Source organism: Cupressus sempervirens, chromosome 10 (assembly GCF_028749045.1).
Source record: "Cupressus sempervirens isolate cs-2001-9-10 chromosome 10, ASM2874904v1, whole genome shotgun sequence".
Taxonomy (NCBI): domain Eukaryota; kingdom Viridiplantae; phylum Streptophyta; class Pinopsida; order Cupressales; family Cupressaceae; genus Cupressus; species Cupressus sempervirens.
Genome location: NC_143127.1, coordinates 377,058,127 through 377,078,280, shown reverse-complemented (window position 1 = coordinate 377,078,280; position 20,154 = coordinate 377,058,127). Strand labels below are relative to the sequence as shown.

Below are 20,154 nucleotides of genomic sequence, written 5' to 3'. Positions count from 1 at the left end.
CACAATGGTTTAACATGGAAACCCAATTTGGAAAAAACCACTAGTAACATGGTACTCCTTTTTCACTCTTTTGAAGTGATGCCCTGTTAAAGGCCAACCCTATTAAAGGTTACAATACACACTGTCAAATGTGACCCAGTTAAGGGATTTTAGTCATGACCCTGCTAAAAGTGAGCCTTGTTAGAGGACTTTAGGCCATTCACTTGGAATGCCAGCCTGTTAAAGGATTTTCCAATGACTGTTAAGTCAACCTTACTCCAAAGGATTTACCCTAGACTAATACAATTGGTAGAAAGTAATAGTAGAGCTTTTATCTAATACAACTTACAACCTCACTTGTAGATTACAAATCTCTATTCAGTTCTCAACTTTGCTTGGCTTCCATTCTTTGTAGTATTGACAGCTTGTTCAATCTTTAAGCATTCATCCTCTTAAGCCTACTCACTTAGTATGCAATTGTAGACTCTTCTCTTGGGTCACTTGATGAAGAAAAACCCTTTTTCCTTCTCCTTATCAGATTTTCACACCAAACACTCTAACTCTTTTGCTTCATGAGTAGACATTCCTATATATAGGAAATTAGAACAATTTTCTACTCATTATCCATTGTCTAAATTATGATTTTTGGATAGATTAGGTAAGATACAATGTATCTACCCCATATCTTGTTTTCTCTAGAAACTTCTCTTAGAATTCATTTGAATTCACCTCAAAAAATTTTTACATAAGATTTTGTGCCACCAGCTCATCAATATTATATTCCTCCCAATTCACAAGTTCAAAGAAAACAAACTCGTCGGCTTTTATTTGGTGAATCTTTGATCTTTGTCATAATTTAGTAGTTTGGTATTATCAATCTTCTAATGCTTGGCACATACTGCATCACTCAACATCAACTATAAAATCACTTGGCATCAACTAGATTTTACTGGTGCTCGACATCAACTAAAAATTATTCGGCATCTACTAACTTGTTCAGCAACCACTAGAATTTTCTTTCACTCAGCTTCAATTGAATTTTTTCTTGACTTGAACTAACTTTTCTCAGCACCCACTATCCACTTGGTCAAGGTTGGCAAATGAACTTTGTTTAATTTATTCTTCTAAACTTTCTAAGTGTAGCCAACCATTTTGTAACCTCAAGTAGATCATCAATACATTATGTTATCACTGTCTTAACTGATTCTTGTACTTCATTACATAATCATAACTCAACCTTTCTTCTAGGTACTTTTGTTACATCTTGTTGATCAAATCCTCCTCATCAATCAACTAAGTGATAGTACTTGAAACATATAAGCAATTGTCTTACCAACAAATAGTAGGGTTGACATCAATGACAAAATATTGATTGAAACACATAATCTTCTTCAACAATATTTCTAATCAATGATCTTTTTAATCAGATATCAACAATCCTTCTCTTTGGCATTGATGGAAAACCAAACTGATCAACCAAGTTAATCAAATGATGAACATCTTGTTCCATCAAACTAACTAGGTTAAAATAGTAAGACAATACCAAAAAGAAAATTTGTATTGAAATTTCTCCCTTTGTTAGCAATTTCCATCTTTTGATTAGGTTATAAAATATACCTCCCTCTGAATTCCTTCTTTATCTTCTCTCTTTCAATATCTCCCTCTTTTGTTCCAATCCTTCCTTTGATTGCTTTCTACTTTCTCCCAATTTCCACTTTTGATGATGCACTTTCTCCATCGTTCCTCTTGCACTTGATCAATTTAATGTACTTTCTCCCTCTTTGACAACAATTCCAAAGACATATATTCAAAACTTGGCATCTTTAGCATATGCAAATATAGGCTTTTGTAGGCTTTTCAATTTCTCCCTCTATCACATTGCTTGTGACTGATTTGTAGTTCTAGTTCTATGATTACTTTAGGCAATTCCTAAAGAAAGATACATTGCATCAATTTGTATTAAGACAATGTAACCTTATTTGATGTAGGACACTCCCTCTATCTTTTACATAGCCTTTGATAGGGATATCACCCCTAGTTTACCTCTTAGATACTCATAAGCATCCTTAGGTAATGCTTTTGTGAAGATATCAACAATTTTCTCCTTTGTGTTAATATATTCCATCTTCACCACTTTATCATGAAACAATTCCCTTACATAATGATACTTGATTGCAATGTGCTTTTTCTTGTATGCATCATAGGATTTTTTGATATATTGATAGTGCTTGTATTATCAAAATAAAGTGTCACTAGTTCAATGATTTCTTCCTTCATTCCCTTAAATAGCTATTTGATCAATACAATGCTTGTATAGTTAATAGCAGTAGCAACATACTCTACTTTAACAATATATTGGGAAGTATAACTCTACTTCTTGCTAGTCCATGTTACAAGTCTTTTACCTAAGAAGAATGCTCCTCCACTAGTACTTTTTCCGTCATCAATGTTTCCAACCCAATCAACATCAGTGTAGGCTTTTAGTTAAAACTTTTCATTCTTCTTATAGTATAAACCAAACTCTTCTATTTTTTTAAAGTATCTCATTATCCTTTTCACAACCATCAAGTGATTCTCTCTAGGATTAGTAGAGAATCTTGCAACTATCCCCACAACAAATACAATATTAGGTCTATTGTGTACTACATATTACAATTTTCCAATCATGGATCTATATAATGTTTGATTTAACTTAGTTGAATCATCATTCTTTGATAACTTGAGTGTTGTCACCATAGGTGTACTTACTAGTTTGGAATCCTCTAGTCCAAATGTCTTCAATATCTCTTTGATATATATTGACTGAGTGATATATATATCATATTTCATCTTGTATACTTGTAGTCCCACAAAGAATTTGATCTCACCAAACATTGGAATTTCAAATTATTGCTTCATCTGATTTGCAAAGTCCTTACACAAAGCATCTTTTCCTCCAAATATGATATCATCAACAAATATTTTAGATAACAACATACCTTTGTCATTATCTATCTTCATGTACAAATTGTTGTTATCATCTGTCCTTTCAAATCCAATCTTCACAAGATAAGTATGATGTCTCTCATATCATGCTCTTGGTGCCTGTTTCAATCCATATAAGGCTTGTGTAGTCTACATACCATGTTATTATTTTTATCAACAAATCCTTCTGGCTGTTCTATGTAGACTTCTTCTAATATGCTATTCGTAAATGCAGACTTGATATCCATCTAATAAACTTTGAAACCTTTGTAAGCAACATAACCAAGAAAAATTCTCACCATAGTCAATTCCTTCTTCTTGTGCATACCCTTTGCAAACTAGTCTTGCTTTATTCCTTATCATTCACCATTCTCATCTAGCTTGTTTCTAAATACCCATTTGATGCCAATCACATTCTTGTTTTTTGGTCTAGGAGCTAGACTCCATGTCTATTTCTTTTCTATCTATTGAATTTCTTCATCCATAGCCTTGTACAAGTCATCATTTTCCAATGCATCTTTCACTGTCTTGGGTTCCTTCATGCTTAACAAACATGATTCAATTCTCAATATATTTCTTGTAACTACATTTTGTCTCTCAACTTTAGTGTCACTATGTACATCTCTATTAGGTATTTCATCATCTGTTTCATGTATGCTGATCTCATAATTAGAATGTGCATTTTCCTCATTCTGTAACTCAACATCTAAATGCAACTTGGTTCCTAAATGAAACTCGACATTCATAGGTTGTGACTTGGTAGTTATTGAGACTTGTTGTTGTTTGTAACTTGATTTGTAGCATCTTCTTCAATAGGCATTCCTTCATAGAAGTATACAAATGATTTGTATTTGTCTAGTTCCTTTGTAGGTTTAGCCTCATGTACTTTTGTAAATTCATCAAAATTCACATTTGCACTTACCACAATTATTTTAGTGTTAGTAATTAAACTGATGCCTTCTTCACTTTTTGCATCAAACTTTCCACTCGTAACATCTTTAAGAATATAAAATTTTCTTCCAAATACCTTGAAAGTATTTCACATTTGGTGGATATCCATACCATAGTTCAAAAGTTGTTGAATAAGTACCTTTCTTGACTTGTACATAGTTCAAGGTATATACAACAGTACTTACAACTTTTCTCTAGTATTTCAGAGCAACATTCTTCTCCATCATAAGTGTTCTGGCACAATCCATTATAGACCTATTTCTTCTTTCAGAAATTCCATTTTGTGGAGGGGTCCTAGGTGTAGATGTCTATCTTTTGATTCCTTTGTCATTGTAGAACATCACAAACTAATTTGAAGTGAATTCTCCTCCTCTGTCTGATCTTAGGCATTTTAGACTTTTACCTATTTCTTTTTCAACTCTTGCCAAGTACCACTTAAACATTTGAAAAGCATCAATTTTTTTTTTTTTTAGAAACATGACTGTCATCATCCTAGAGTAATCATCAAAAAATAACATTATGTACTTATCTTCTTTGTAGCTTTTCACTTCAATAGGTTCACATAGGTCAGTATGAACAATTTCTAGTATTTTTTTAGAGGTGTAAGATTTACTTTTAAAGCTTGAATTTGTCATCTTACCTAGCTAACATTGTTTGCATATTATATTATCAGGTTTCTTCAACTTAGGAAAACCTCTAACTCTTTTCATGTTACTAATACTAATCAGATTATCAAAATTAACATGACATAATCTCTTGTGCCAAAGCCATACATCATCAAATTTTGCAATAAGACAAGTAGCATCTTCTATATCGAGATAGAACAAATTACTTCTAGTTTGATCACCTTTTCCAATCAAGTTTCCATTTGTGTCTTATATCTTGGCAGTTTTAGTTTCAAACTCAACTTTGCATCCCAAATTATTCAATTGTGACACACATAACAATTTATAATTCAATCTTCCAGCATAGTAATCATTGTCACATGAAATCTTATTTGTGAGTTTGATAGACTCTTTTTCTTTTATCAAACATGGTGCATCATTACCAAACCATACACTATTTCCATCATAACAAGTTAAGGTAATGAACTTACTTTTGTCTCCAGTCATGTGATGTGAGCATCCACTATCAATGATCCATTTTTCGTTCTTGTTTACACAAGTCACAAGTGGAATTGCCTCATCCTCATTAGATTCATTCTTCATTGCAACATATACCACTTCATCATCATGTTCGTCAGGGTCATGTTCATCAGCAATGTAGCATGAATTCTTTCCTTTTTCTCTATAGTCTCTACCATCATCTTCTCTTCTATTTTTGTACTTGTTTCCTTCTCTATAGTTCTTCTTCTATGTACATCTTGCAGCAATATGACCAAATTCATTGCAGTTGAAACAAATAATGGGTAACTTACCTTTGAACTTTCCTATTCCTCTGTGAAATCTTCTTTCCATCAATTCTTCCAATTGTTCAATATCTTCCTCATCCATGTTTTTATCATTAGATGCATATTTTATCTTTATTTTCTTCTTCTTCTTCTTCTGCTTCTACTTTACTTCCTTAGAATCCTTCAATAACAATTTTTCCTTGACTTTGGTTTGTAGTTGTCAAAATTTGATAGCTCAAAAGTAGTGAGTCTACCTACTAGACCTTCAAGGGTTAGATCATTTCCTAGTATACATCTTAACTTTTGAATTGTAGAAACTCTAATGGCATACATAGGTAATAATTTCCTCAAGAATTTTCTTAGCATAGTATCATCATCTATTTTACCAGTAGCATCTTTTGTTGCACTAACAACTTCTTTTATCCTAGCAACATATTGAGCAATACTCTCACCTTCTTCCATTCTCATGTCATCAAACATACCTCTGAGACTCTTTGACTTGGCTCTTTGAAGATTTTTGTCTCCTCCATAGATGGTGGCTAGGGCATCCCACATCTTCTTTGCACTATCAAGGCCTTTGGTGTCATCAAATTCGGCATAGCTTGGGTAGAGGCAACCTCCAACATTGCCTAATTATGTTCTTTCTTTTTCTTCATATCTTTAGTAGTTAGGGCTCCTATTAGATCAACATGCTCTACTAAAATGCAAGATTGTGCATGATCTCTAGGTCTTCCAAGTTGTAGCTTCATCAAACTTTTCAATTTAGGAAAGTTATCTTTGTTGAGCTTGGGTATTTCTCTTTTTGACATCTTGATATGTATGCTTCTAGTACCTTAAAACTAATCCTCTTAAGTAGATGGCTTCGATGCCAATTTTTGGAATTCTTTTAGAATAACCAAGAGGGCGGGTGGATTGGTTATTCAAGGTCTAGATGTACAAACAAAACATTTCAAAATTTAGTGAACCCATAAAACATTCATACCCATGTATGTATTCATAGTGTATCAACTAACTTATATGTTACTGTCAAATCAACTTGTAGAACTGTAAAGCATGAAAGACAACACATCCATCAACACATTTGACACAATGATTTATCATGGAAACCCAATTTGAGAAAAACCACTAGTAACATGCTACTCCTTTTCCACTCTTCTGAAGTGATGCCTTGTTCAAGGCCAACCATGTTAAAGGTTACAATACACACTGTTAAATGTGACCCAGTTAAGGTATTTCAATCACCCTACTAAAAGTGCACCTTGTTAGAGGACTTTAGGCCGTTCACTTGGAATGCCACCCTTTTAAAGGATTTTCCAGTGACGGTTAAGATAACCTTTCTCCAAAGAATTTACCCTAAACTAATACAATTGTTAGAATGTAACAGTAGAGCTTTGATCTAATACAACTTACAACCTCACTTGTAGATTATAGATCTTTGTTCAGTCCTCAACTCTTCTTGGCTTCCATTCTTTGCAGCTCTAACATCTTGTTCACCCTTCAAGCATCCATCCTCTTAAGCCTTCCTTCTTAGTACACCATTGCAGACTCTTCTTTTGGATCACTTGATGAAGAAAAATCCATTTTCCTTCTCCTTATTAGATTTTTGCACCAAACTCTCTAACTCTTTTGCTTCATGACTAGACATTCCTATATACAGGAAATTAGAACATGTTCCCACTCATTATCCATCATCTAAATTAGGCTTTTGGATGGATTAGGTAAGATACAATGTATCTACCCCATATCTTGTCTTCTTTAGAAAATTTTCTTAGAATTCATTTGAACTCACCTCAAAAATGTGTTACATAAGATTTTGTTTGGCTTGAACTAACTTTTTTCTTGGCTTAAACTAACTTTTCTAAACACCTACTATCCACTTGGTCAAGCTTGGCAAATGAACTTTTTAAAACTTTATTCTTCTAAAATTTCTAAGTGTAGCCAACCATTTTGTAACCTCAAGTAGATCATCAATACATTATGTTATCACTATCTTAACTGATTCTTGTACTTCAAAATTCTCACACATTTCTGCTATATATTCATTAATTTTATATAAAACTACAACACCCTTCCTCCATACTACATAACATTTGGAAGGGGAAAACTTTTGAACAAAGAAGAATAGACATGTCAAAAGGGAACCAAACTTACATGGGTTGTTCTTTGACACTTTGATGCTCTCCATGTTCTTATTGAATTAGTTCAACAACAACTCGATAAGGTCGAAGGATAGATTATTTTTTACCACCTTGTATGCAAGATGAACAACTTCACATGACACATTGTTCAATTGACCTGAGCTATATATCTTGTGAGAAATCACATGGATTCCAAACTTTAGCTCCATGTCTATTACATGGATCCAATGATTTTTTGAATCATTATCTTTGTTAACTAAATGGGTTGATCCAACCACAATTTACCATTACAAACATGGCTTAGAATAAGTTTGATCTGTTTGACTTGAAAATCCATTGGCATATTTGAAACACACGTCAAACCCTTGGTTCCCAAATGTTAATGTTCGAGCTTCAATACACCATCCACACATAATTCATTGAATGTTTCATTCATTTCTAGAGTATCGAGTTCCTAAATAGAATAGTGGTAGAGTGAACAAATGTCATGCACAAGTAATACCTTGGGCAAAATTTGAGATTGAGAACTAGTTGGGTCGAGTGCCTCTGCAATCACCAGAATCAACTTGAATGTAGATGCATGGTAGTCAACTCCTTGGACTAACATTTCAAAAACTTTCTTGACTTGCTAGATGATGCCATGATCAGTAGGGTTTTTGAAAATGTGAGAAATCTTCAACAAAAAATACTCAAATTTCTTAGGGGCTTTGAATTCCCTCTTCACAAATAGCTATGTAAATTCATGGTGAAATAATGCATTCGATTTCCTCCTTTTAATGAATTCCTCCTTTCAATTTCAATTAATGCTTCATATGAATACTCACTTGGTGACAGAGTGTCCTCCACTTGGTGTGGCTTTTAATGCTTGGGAGACATTTATAGCTTGGTAGAGTCACCAACAACTCAACATCTGCATCTAGTGTTTTAGTGTATCCTAATCTTTCTTGGTAAGGTCTTGCGACCTAACCTAGCTCTATAAAGTCTTGAATTTACCTTCATCACTCAATGATCCTTGTGCATCTTGAATGTTGATTGGATCATTCTATTTTCTAGTTTGAACTGATGTTAGATGACTTCTTTTGAATCACAAGTCTAGTAATCTTCATAAGAAACTAAGTTCAACTGATTGTGCCACCCAACTCATTGACTTGGGTGTCATTCACTTCATGATTTTGGCTTGCATTCTTTAGAGATTTTGGTACCCATTGCTACCTCATTTTTTTTTTGATATTGTCATCTTTGGCTTTCTTTTCATCTTCAATTCTTCCTATGTTCATACAATTCTTGGCAAGATGTCCAAGTTCTACACAAATAAACCATCAATTTGTAGTATCTCTTTTCCTCATGTAATTTTCACATAGTTTGCTACAATGTGCCCAAACCCACCACAATAGTGACTTCTACACCATGTGTTGTAATACCATCCAAATATTGATTTCACAATTTGTTCTATTGGGTTTCACTTCTTGGTTTCACACTCTGAAGATTTGTGTCCTTGTTTCTTGGAATTGTGACACTTTCCTTCAAACTTAGGTTTCTATGTGCATTTACTTGCTCTATGACCATACTTTTTGCAACCATAACACTTTCCATTGAATTTTCATTATGATCACTCCAATTTTTTTTTGATGTATGACCTATCTTACCACAATGATTACAAGTAGGTCCTTTGTTCTTTTGAGCTCCTTGTTGAGATGATTCACCTTATTTTGTATATCCTAATGCATCTTTTCCTTTATGTCTATACTAGCTTTGCTCATTCAATTGATTCATGATTTCCTAAGATTTCATCATTCTCTCATTGGTTTTCTTTTCAATGTTGAGATCATTCTATAGTCTTTCATTCTCTATCCTTATATTGATAAGATTTTGATTTGCATCATTGAGTTGATCAATAAAGTTTGTTTATCGAAGGGATAGTTGTTGAATTTCACTGTCCTTCTTTTCTATCACTACTTTGGCTTTGTATTTTTCTTCCATGACATCGCATTATCTGAATGATTAGATTTCTTGCTCTCTCTTCAACTTTCTAACTTCTTCTTGAAGAACTAAAATTTTCTCCAATAGGTCTTTGATTGTTGCACCAGCTTCATCTAAATTTCTTTTTGGACATAGGTCTTCAATTGCATTTTCAATGTAGAGATTGTCATTCATTTTTACTGCAAGATCTTTCCTTCTTTTGAATGACTGAGAGATTTGCTCCTTTTCTTTCTTTAGTTGTCCAATGGTGAATTCTAGATCCAAATTTTCATTCTCAATAGCCTTATCTAGTCTATATACCTCCATTGCCTCTGATCTTATCTCAAACTATTAAACTTCTTCTATGAGAACTATGAGCCCTAATACCAATTGTTGGAAACATAAGCTAGGCAAGGTTACTGAGAGGGGAGGAGTTAATCAAGAACCTATACAATCTTTATCTTACTTCACCAATTAATCCTTCATATATATTTTGAGCTAATCACATGCATGAAAGAATGAAAGCAATAAAACATTCATAACACTTTGACACAAGATATGGTAACCCAAAAACCTTCCAAATAGAAAGTAAAACTGGGATGGGGATGAGACACAAAAGATTTAGTACTATAGGATAAAGTTAACCTATTAAGGCTTACAATTGACTACTTTTGGTGATCTTCCCTATTAGGAGCAATGAGGATTGTGAGGTTCACCTTGTTAAAGGATTTACAAACAGACAATGAAATATGCACTCAGTTAAGAGATTTAGAAAAAGAATATTAAGTCTACCTTGTTAAAGAATTTGATTGATGCACTTGTTAGGATAAATCAATGGCTGATTTCTAATCTGCAACTTTAATTTGCTGAATGAGATTCCTTGCATTACAATGATCATTTGATTGTGATAGATAAATATCTAATATCCCTTATATTGCTTGTAGCCTTCTTCAATTCACACTCATGCACATCATAGTACTCATCATATGCATATTTGGATATGATACAATGTATTACATATATATCAATCTAATTCATTACCTTCTAGAGTCAGCTACAATACCAAATTCATCATAATTCACAAAGTCAGTCCAACTAATGTATCTCAGGTTTTGATACATGAAAAGCACTATTAACACTCAAAAAACTCTAGCACTTGGTTGAAGTTGAAGCTCGATCCATATTCATCACTTCCAAGTAGCTCAAACTCAATCAACATTATGTGACTTAGTGAACACTAACAAACTTAGTAGCTGATGAATCACTCAATTGACACTACATGACTTGGTTAACACTAGATTCACATTATTAACACTGTGAGCTCAGTAGATACAATAGAACTTGGTTAACATACCAGAGCTCGGTTAATGCTACAATCTTCTTTACTTCTATTGAATATCTCAGTAGCCTCTGCTATGCTCGGTTGGCACATAACATAGTCTTTGAAGTTTAGTAGACTTTATGTAGCTCGACATGAACTAAAAACTATCCTTTTAACTTAGTAGCAACTGAGACACTTGGTTGACATTGCTAGATGAATGATAAGCTTAGTAGCAATGTAACCATTTGAATAAGTGTTGAGTCATTGATAGAAAAATTGACCTTAAATGTGAATGTGTGTGTGTGTGTGTGTGTGTGTGTGTGTGTGTGTGTGTGTGTGTGTGTGTGTGTGTGAGAGAGAGAGAGAGAGAGAGAGAGAGAGAGAGAGAGAGAGAGAGAGAGAGAGAGAGAATGTAGATATATGATATAAACATATTTTTATATGTATATATCGAGAGTGATACTATATATATATATATATATATATATATAATGTTAATGACAAGTTCTAATTGAATTTACTTTTACATAGATATAACATGATTGACTTATGGCTACTATAGTTTTAGTAAGCATAACACGATCACATTAGGTCTAGTAAAAAATGTACTCTTAATAATCATAATGCAATCACATTTTTTAACAAAAAAATGCAATCACATTTAGGCTTGATAATAGGCCTGTTGAACTACCCAAAGGCTTGGGTTAATGTTTTCCTTCCATTTTTGTTACTTTAGACATTTTTGCATCTTTTAAGATCAATTCTTGTCTTTGGTTTCCTTAGGTTTGCAAATCATGAAGTGGATATCTTTAGAATTACCAAAATAATCTCACACATTTTCTTACCTTTCTAACCATATATTTTATTAAAAAAAAAAAAACAATATTAGCATTGTGAAGTTATTTTTTCTCTATAAGTGTCTTGTAATACACACGACTGCCATTATTTAATAACTTTTGATCTACTTAGAAAAATAGAAAATAAATTAAATATTATTGTTCCTCACTTGGTTCTATATAGTTTTTAAATTAAGTGTTGCTTTTAGATTATTTTGATGCAAGTTATCCCCAATGCAAGGAGAGGTACCAAAATTTTAGGATGGGGTTACTTCAAAAAATCATAAAATTAAACTACTCATTATAAAATTATGAAAAAATACAAAAAATCTAGATATAACTCTTACCTATCATGCTACCAAAGGGTTTTTAAATATACTAATGTAACTATATGTTTAGTGGAGTGAACATAAACAATTGTGTTATGTATTTCAGCAAAAAAAGGAACAATTTTCTATGTGCACAAAGTTTGACCCTATTAATATTATCTATTTTTAAAAAACATTAGTATTTTAGAAACTAGATTTGGAGTATTACAATTTTTGTGTTTTACAAATTTTCTCATTTTGAGTGCATGGCCCTCAAATGGTAGTTCCAAAAATTAGGTTTACCTTATTTCATGAAAAAGTGTGCATTTATATCCCCCTTTTTGCACACCATCTTGGTGCACTTACCCTAATAGCTCACCAAAAAATATATACAAACATAGTTTGATGCTTGTCTATATGATTTTCCAAAAATTCTATATTATGCTGGAAGAGTTTAGGTGTAGGAAAATATTGTTGAATCTAATAAAACAACTATCATTTGTATTTTCTTGAAATGTCTCCCACATTTCCAAACAATCATTTTGTGTAGAATGTATCATCTAATACATGTTGCACATATGTATGTGTATAGATAGTGCATTTGTTTGACATTTTCCCAATCTCTTTTACTAACAATTTTCTCTTAGCTACCATGGGGTAAAAGCACAGATTTGTGTCACCATTTGTGATATCAAAAACTGTTTTGGTCAAATTTCATTTCTCTATCAAAACTCAAATTTTTCAAAAACTAAAAATACCCTTTTATAGATCTTAGATTCAATATCATCATTACATAAATTTTTGAGTGTTTTGATTAGTTATAATATGTTAGAATTTCAAAATATTATAAATCGATATTTCAACATTTCAAAAGATTCTCACTTAAAAAAGGGAAAAAAATAGTAAGTCATACCAAAAAAAGAAAAAAATTATATTTATCTCTAGAGGAGAAAGTCCTCTTCATGAATATGTAATTTTTTCTCAAGAAGGTGTAGATTTGATTAGGAAGTTTTGACGGGAGGAAAAAACTGTTGGCTTTTGAGAAGGTCGAGCTTGAGTACTTATAACAAAGAAAATATAGATAAAAAATAATTATTTCTTTTTTTGTGCACTAGATATACGTGTCATCTATAAGATATTTTCAAATCAAAACAAAAAAAGATGATTTGCATTTTAATTTTTGACAGGAACTACACCTTATATTTTTTATAGTTAAAAAGGGGCTTCAAAATAAAAGAAATTAATAAATTCTTACTCAAAAAAAATTTAAAAAATGATAGGCATAAATTTCATCCAATTCTACACATTTCATCAGTTTACATCATTTTCGAATTCTAAACACAAATACCATTTTTTTTGTCATTAATGTTCAACAGTCGAATTCTAATATCACGTTTCTTCATAAAAGGTGACACAAGTTTGTGCTTTTACCCCATGTTCAAATCCTACAACCAATTTTGATGAATTTCCATACTTGTTTTTTAACCTCCCATTCTCGCAATTATATTTTCAACCTTTTTAACAAAAGCAATTAAAGGGTGGTATTAGAATTTCCTCACTAAAATAAGATAAAAAGTTCATAGAAAAATGGAAATCATTTGGAAATAATGGTTTTAAATTTTAATGACATTATTGATTAAATATCAAGATCTTAAAATTTGAATGCTTGAAAATTAGAGTAACAATATTTTAACTAATCTAAAAAATAATTAGATGTGTGTATATCTACACATACATATAAATTTGTAGGTTTTCCCCATCAACTAACTTCTGATTCTTAATTATGTTAGTTATTTTAAGAATATCTTAAATTAATTTTCTTTTGCAACTTATTTCATTACATACACTTTGAATAATAAGCTCAGAAAATATATGCTATCAAACTAATAGCTTCTTTAAGCCAATAACATCACTAACTTCAACTTTAGTGAAGAACATAAAACCAATATAATTTTCTTATTCTCATCTACCTTACCATTACAAATATTTAAAAATTATATCTTTATTGATGAAAATAAATATAAATGAAAATAAATATAAAAATAATTCAAATATAAACTTTTAAATAAATAAATTTTTCTTTCATTTGACTTGTAAATAAAGAACTTATTTCATTTATATAACTTATAAAATATGTTTATTAAAATGTAAATATTTTATACACTACTTTGATATTTAATTGTTCTAATTAGCTCATTAAATATAATATATATGTATATTTTTATTTCCCTATATTTCAAAAATGAGAAAGTATGCAATAGTTACTAGACAAAGAATGAGTAAGAATTTTTAAATAAGAAAACCATAAGATTTTGGATTTCATAAGAGGGCACTCTGCCCAATAAATATGTCCAACTTAGAAGAAACTTAAGCTATTTAATCAACTTAAGTAATCATAGATTTTGCTTTGAATGATTCAAGCTTGTATGTCTAATATTAGAACCTTATGGCCATGCCATTTGAGCACAACCCTATTGACATTGTCTTATTTTTAAAAATAGATGCAAGATATGGAATTCATTAGTATAATAAGATTAATAAAAATTGTAAGTTAAATGTTGAATAAAAAATATGTTTATAGATTTATAATATAAATATATTAGATTCAAATACAATTTTTTTGTTACCAATGTTTAAGTGGAATCAACTCGCTCAAGTGTTATTGCGATCCTAGTTGCCTGTTGCAGACGTTCTTCAACTTCCATGATGTTTTCTGTAAAGACCTCTGCATATCTATTGAAGATACGATCCACTACATTTTCTCCAAAATGAAGTGAAATCAGACCCTCTAAAACTGCCCTCAGTTGTTTACATATCAACTTTCCCTTGTCATTATCATCATATTTATCAATATTACCTTGATTAATGAAAAATTGAAGTTCCACAATACTAAAAGAACCTTCTTTACATACTTCACTTCTTAATTCATCTTCAGATACTTGATAAGTTGGCATGTTGAAAGAATCTAACCTTTCCTCTTCTATAATTCCCTATATTGAAAACCAACAAATGCTACATCAAAGTTTGAGAATACAATATTTCAAACTAAAAAAAATGAACATGTTACAATATTGATATGATTTTTATATAATATATTTTTTTATAAAATAAATCTACATCAATAGATAAAATAATATGCAATGTATACTTGTCCCTTCTAATTCTATTAGACAAACCTGAGAGACCAAATCCTTGATAGCGATTCCCAAAGCTTCCCAAAAGAAGTTTAAGATAGTAGACTGCCTTCTATCTACACTTGATCGACTACTTATCAGCAAAAACATGCGACCTCCTTTCACTACCTCTTTTGCTCGTGCTCTTAAAAATTCTTTGAAATCATTTTGAAATTGTGCGAAGTAAGCATCTCCAATTTCTTGAGGCCCTTGTTGTGATATGTATATTCTTCCTTTGTTCCAACACTTGCTATGCTTATCCTCTATCTCTAAGGGTACCTATCCACATACATCATTTTTTAATTTTTTCAAGAATTTTTATAGTAAATTATTTTTATTTTATGATAATTTAATATTTATTCTAAGTGAGAGAATTAAAATGAATTTATCTAAAAAAAAGTAAAAGATTACTACATTAAATTTAAATTTTAATTAGATTTTCTATATAATTTTGTCTCATTATAGAATCATTTACTATTCTTTTACATATAATTTAGCAAGTGTGCTTGTCCAAGATAAAAAAAAAACTATGTAATCAAATCCTTGCTCCATTGGATCTCTAATTTTAATCTCTTAGTTAAAGATGAATTACTATTTATTCTAAAAAAAATTAATCACATCTCTTTGTCCTATTAATATGTCATCTATTCAAAATGATTTTACTGCATCATGGAGTTCCATAATGGATCAGTTGACTCTAGAAAAGATTAAAGATCACTACATAGATTTCTAATTCCAATAGTTTTACTATATTATATTGTTTTATTATTTTAAAATCATTTGTTATTTATTGTAGAAGAAATTTATGTTATCTTTATGTAATATAGTTCAAAGAAAATTACATTAATGAATGAAATAAAAGAGCACTTCAAAATATGATTTCAATAGATTTCTTCCCTTGAAGAATTCAACTTAACTTTGTATTCATTTAATATAGAAATGAGGTTTAAGCTAGTTGTAGATAATACATTATGAGTTTACTTACAAAAAAATAGATGGTATTAATATGCTTTATATTAAGATTATTTTCTATTTGTTCTAGCCAATCATATAAAATTCAAATAGCATTATATCAAATTCTCATTCAACTAGAGTTTAGATATTAATTTTAATGATCTTTGTTTTATTAGTGCTCTTAGTATCTAGCAATTCATAGACTTATAGTGAGACCTTTGACAGTTGGCACTTTTCTAGTGCTCTATGTTGAGTACATTGGTGGATAGATCATGGAGGTTAAGTTGAAAATTAAGAGGATTGGATGAGGGTACAATTCTCTTGGGTTTAGAGAACATTTGATGAGACAAGTTTTCCTCTGAAGATTTTAGTAAGAAGATCATGGAGCCTACACTTATAGATGGATGTGAGTTCATTATAGTTCTTGAAGAGATTGCTCTTGTAGAGGAGTCATTATGACTTAGTGTATTCTAGAGGAACAATCTAGCTCCCCATCTTAATTCCTAGAATCCATTAACTAAAAGAACCAATAGAAATTTCATTACTAAAATTACAAATATTTACTACAAAACACATTGTTCCAAAAATTTATCTTACCACAAAACACTTGTTCCACCCAAAAAAGAATTACCTTCCTTAAACTAATTGAAACAAAATTATTGACAAAAACTACATCTTAAATAAGAACTACTTATCACTATGTAACACTTGCAACACTTTTTGTTAAATCCTTTACTAATTGATTCAGTGAGTCTTATCAATGTTACTCATAAAAGATCTAGATGAGACTTTACCCGAGAGAGCCAGTGGAGGCTGTTGGCGGAATGGACGAAATGGAGACTATTGGGCGCAAACAGCTGGTTGTAGAACGATCCAGGGACGCCCGCCACCAAATAACATCTCTCCTCAGCCATCAAGAGTTTGAAAAGTGTATTGAAATCTGAAGATGGAAGATCATTGAAGAACACTTGAAACTCGGGAACCCTAATTCCTTTGTGGGCATACCTTTTACTGATTTCTGATGTGATTAGGTCACTCACGAAGAGTGCATTGGGTCCAGATGAGCAACCCAGATCAGCAATACACAATGCCTCACACTCAAATCTGGTGTTCCAAGATCTAATGCTTTCTTCTAGAAATGGCTTTGCTCCCATTAATATGTTCTTCTGCATTTTCAAGGCCAGATCTCATTGAGTTAGTCAGTATAGGCTGCGTCACATGGTAAGGAAGAAATTAAGTTTGAAAAAATAAGTCTTAATGTGTGATGTTTAAGGACAAGATCTCAAGAAAAAAGATTCAATTGAGTTGGTCATTATAGGTGGGCCATTAGCCATCCTTAAGCGTAGCATACTAAGGAAGAAATTAAGCTTGAAAAAATAGATGATTTTGAGTATTTAATAATTTTAGCTTTAGCTTGTGATGTTTCAGCCATCCTAGATAAAAGAGCCTAAAAATGGCTTCTCTTTTAAAGATAAGATCTAATCGGATGAGGCTCCAAAAGTAACCTCTAAAACTTAATAATCAAACCTTAGTATGTAATGTCTAAAAAGTCCAAATGAAAAGGCCTAATAATAACTTCTCTTTTAGAAATCAGATTGCATGAGTCTTGCATAACATTAACTAGAGTAAAAATGGGTTTAGAGTAGGGAGAAAAGATATGAAACCTGCAAAAAACTGGAGTTTTGAGCATAGCTAGACTCCCCATCGCCCGGCTTCATAGAAAAGAATTTCTCCATCTTTTCTCTGGCTTTGGAAGAAGTCTGGATTTCCTAATTCCTAATATAAGAACCATTGAGATGAGTTTGTCAAACACGTGGCTTTGACATCCTGTTCTTGAACATAAATTGACCATGAGATTTTCAAACACGAGGACTACCATGAGATTTTTCAACACGACGATTACCATGAGATTTTCAAACACGAGGATTACCATGAGATTCTTCAACCTTCTTGAACATAAATTGTTCATGAGATGCGTCATGCATGATGAAATTGAAGGTGTTTTTGTCCAGTTTATCAGCGAATGCTCACAATCTCTGACCGAGTCATGCAATTAGGTCAAAAGATGATATACGCGCTCTTTTTTGATTCGTTGAAAATGCAATATTTTCGTTGTATAATAGAAGGGTTGGCAAGTATTCTAAAATGTATTAATGAATATATTATAGTTTATATTTTAAATATGATTTTTTGAATTGATTGATTCCTTAATTGAGAGCGTATTTGACAAATGTGATAGTAGTATCACAAGAATAAATTCATTTTATTATAATAATGCTAATATTATTCTATATTAGAATTGCAATAGATGTATGATAAAGTATATCGTTAATATGGTCTATATCAAAATTAATGACTCTTTAATATATGACTGCACAAATTTGAATAATCATTTTGTATTCATCTAGTACAATGTAATTTGACAAAACAATGTTAGAAAAATTGATATAGTGAGATTACCTAGAATAAGACTACATTAGTTTTGCTAATTCAAATATAAAATTAAATTAGATAAGGATAGTGCAATCATGAACCTACTTAAACTTGATGATATATAATGAAGGTGAATTTAATTTTATATTGAAAATAAATTCAAGAGCTTAAATTGTAAATAGAATAAAAAGGAAATATTATAAATGAAAAATTACAAGCACTTAAGAAATGAATTGCAAGCATGCAAAAGATCCTTCAATTCCAATAAAAGTATAAAGCATACTCATATAATGAATTAATACAGTCGCCTAGGAATGCACATTGCCATGCATATGTGTTTTCAAATAAAAATTATTTCTTTTGTCCATCATTTTGCATGTTACAAATGATGCTTCCCAAGCCTTCAATTTGTTGGGCAAGTTCCAAATTATTATGAAATGTAAGAGTTTAATTGAAATTAGAACCAATGGGTGATAGAGCAAGGCCAAATGTTGGTAGAGGTTCATATTGGTAGGCTTTTTATATATGAATAGTAGACTTTTTTTTGGGCCATATTTTGGTGGTGTAATTAATGATGTTGCATTAGATGTACAAAAAGGCATGGAATGAGATTAATCTCGTCTAACATTAAGCATAATATCATTCATTTCTCTAGTACTATTGGTAGTAGTATGAGTGCTATCATGTGTAGTATATATTGGGTATGAAACTAATGGTTTGTTGAGGAAGGTCTTATGAAAGAAGGAATGGTGAAGTATTTTTCATTAGAAGATCTATTCATGAAATAAGATTTTTTATTTTTAGATAACATGTTATTGATTATCTAGGCCTTGGTGATGTGTTGGGATCATTTTGTAATATCCAAATCTTGAGGAAGTGTCACTCCATCCTTAATGATATTAAAGATGAAAATTGATTTTGTTCAATTTGATAGTTTTGTCCATCATTTTAATTTTTTTATGGATACTTTAGAAAAAATCTACAAGAGGAGACAATTATCCTTGATCTACCAATTTGTCACATTCTTGGTGATTAGTGGTTTCCTATACATAATCAACACCCTTATTAGGAATATCAAAGTTTTTTCAAGAGATTCTATCATGGAATAAAATGTTGTCATTGATGGAAACTAGTATATCATTTAAAAGCCCAATTTTTCTAGTAGATTCTTACTAGAGGACTTACACTTAGATATTTCTTAGTTTACCTTGACATTTTGTTTTCAAGTAGTCATTCAGATTAGTTTAGTATACCAAAACTGGGAAGAGTTAACACTTTCAATTGGAGAGATGCAAAGGAGACAATTTGATGTGCCTAATCTGATCATTGTAGTGATGCTTAAATTGTTTCATGAGTATACTCATGTCTAAGTATTGTGTTTGTAGTTTTTGTGTGAGAAAATAGTTCGGTAACAACACACTAATTAGATAACTTGTCTAGGAGATAAGATTCAAATAGTGAAACATTATGATTAGGTTGACTGATGAGTTTATTATTTACTTGTCAAGCATGAATTTTATTTTATATTGTGGATCCACATATTACGCTTCTTAGAACAAAATAAGATATATTTGATTAGAACATAATATATAAGTTGAGAGCTATGGATTGTAATGGATAGCTATGATGTATGATAATTTTATTGATGATTTTGATGTTAATATGCAACTTATGATGTAGATATTTTGTCATAGATTTATAGTTTTGGCTAAGAACTAGTTCAATAAAGGATCATAAGTTCATTTTTG

At 31.2% G+C, this 20,154-nt stretch overlaps 1 protein-coding gene across 2 annotated transcripts in view; it reads right to left on the bottom strand.

The window, feature by feature from the left end:
• Positions 1–17,718, bottom strand: part of LOC149534248 (putative methyltransferase TCM_000168) — a 51,790-nt gene extending 34,072 nt beyond the window's left edge. Inside the window, exons 1-4 of one of the 2 annotated variants that reach the window (XM_089806583.1) lie at positions 17,638–17,718; positions 16,768–17,139; positions 15,023–15,298; positions 14,405–14,836 (exon numbers count right to left, since the gene is read on the bottom strand). In XM_089806583.1, coding sequence (XP_089662709.1) covers positions 14,480–14,836; positions 15,023–15,298; positions 16,768–17,139; positions 17,638–17,709 — 1,077 coding nt within the window. In that variant the 5' untranslated portion in view covers positions 17,710–17,718 and the 3' untranslated portion in view covers positions 14,405–14,479. Of the gene's footprint in view, positions 1–14,404; positions 14,837–15,022; positions 15,299–16,767; positions 17,140–17,637 lie in introns of those variants that run through there. The other variant, XM_089806582.1, reaches the window with a different exon arrangement.
• Positions 17,719–20,154: the final 2,436 nt, after the last annotated feature.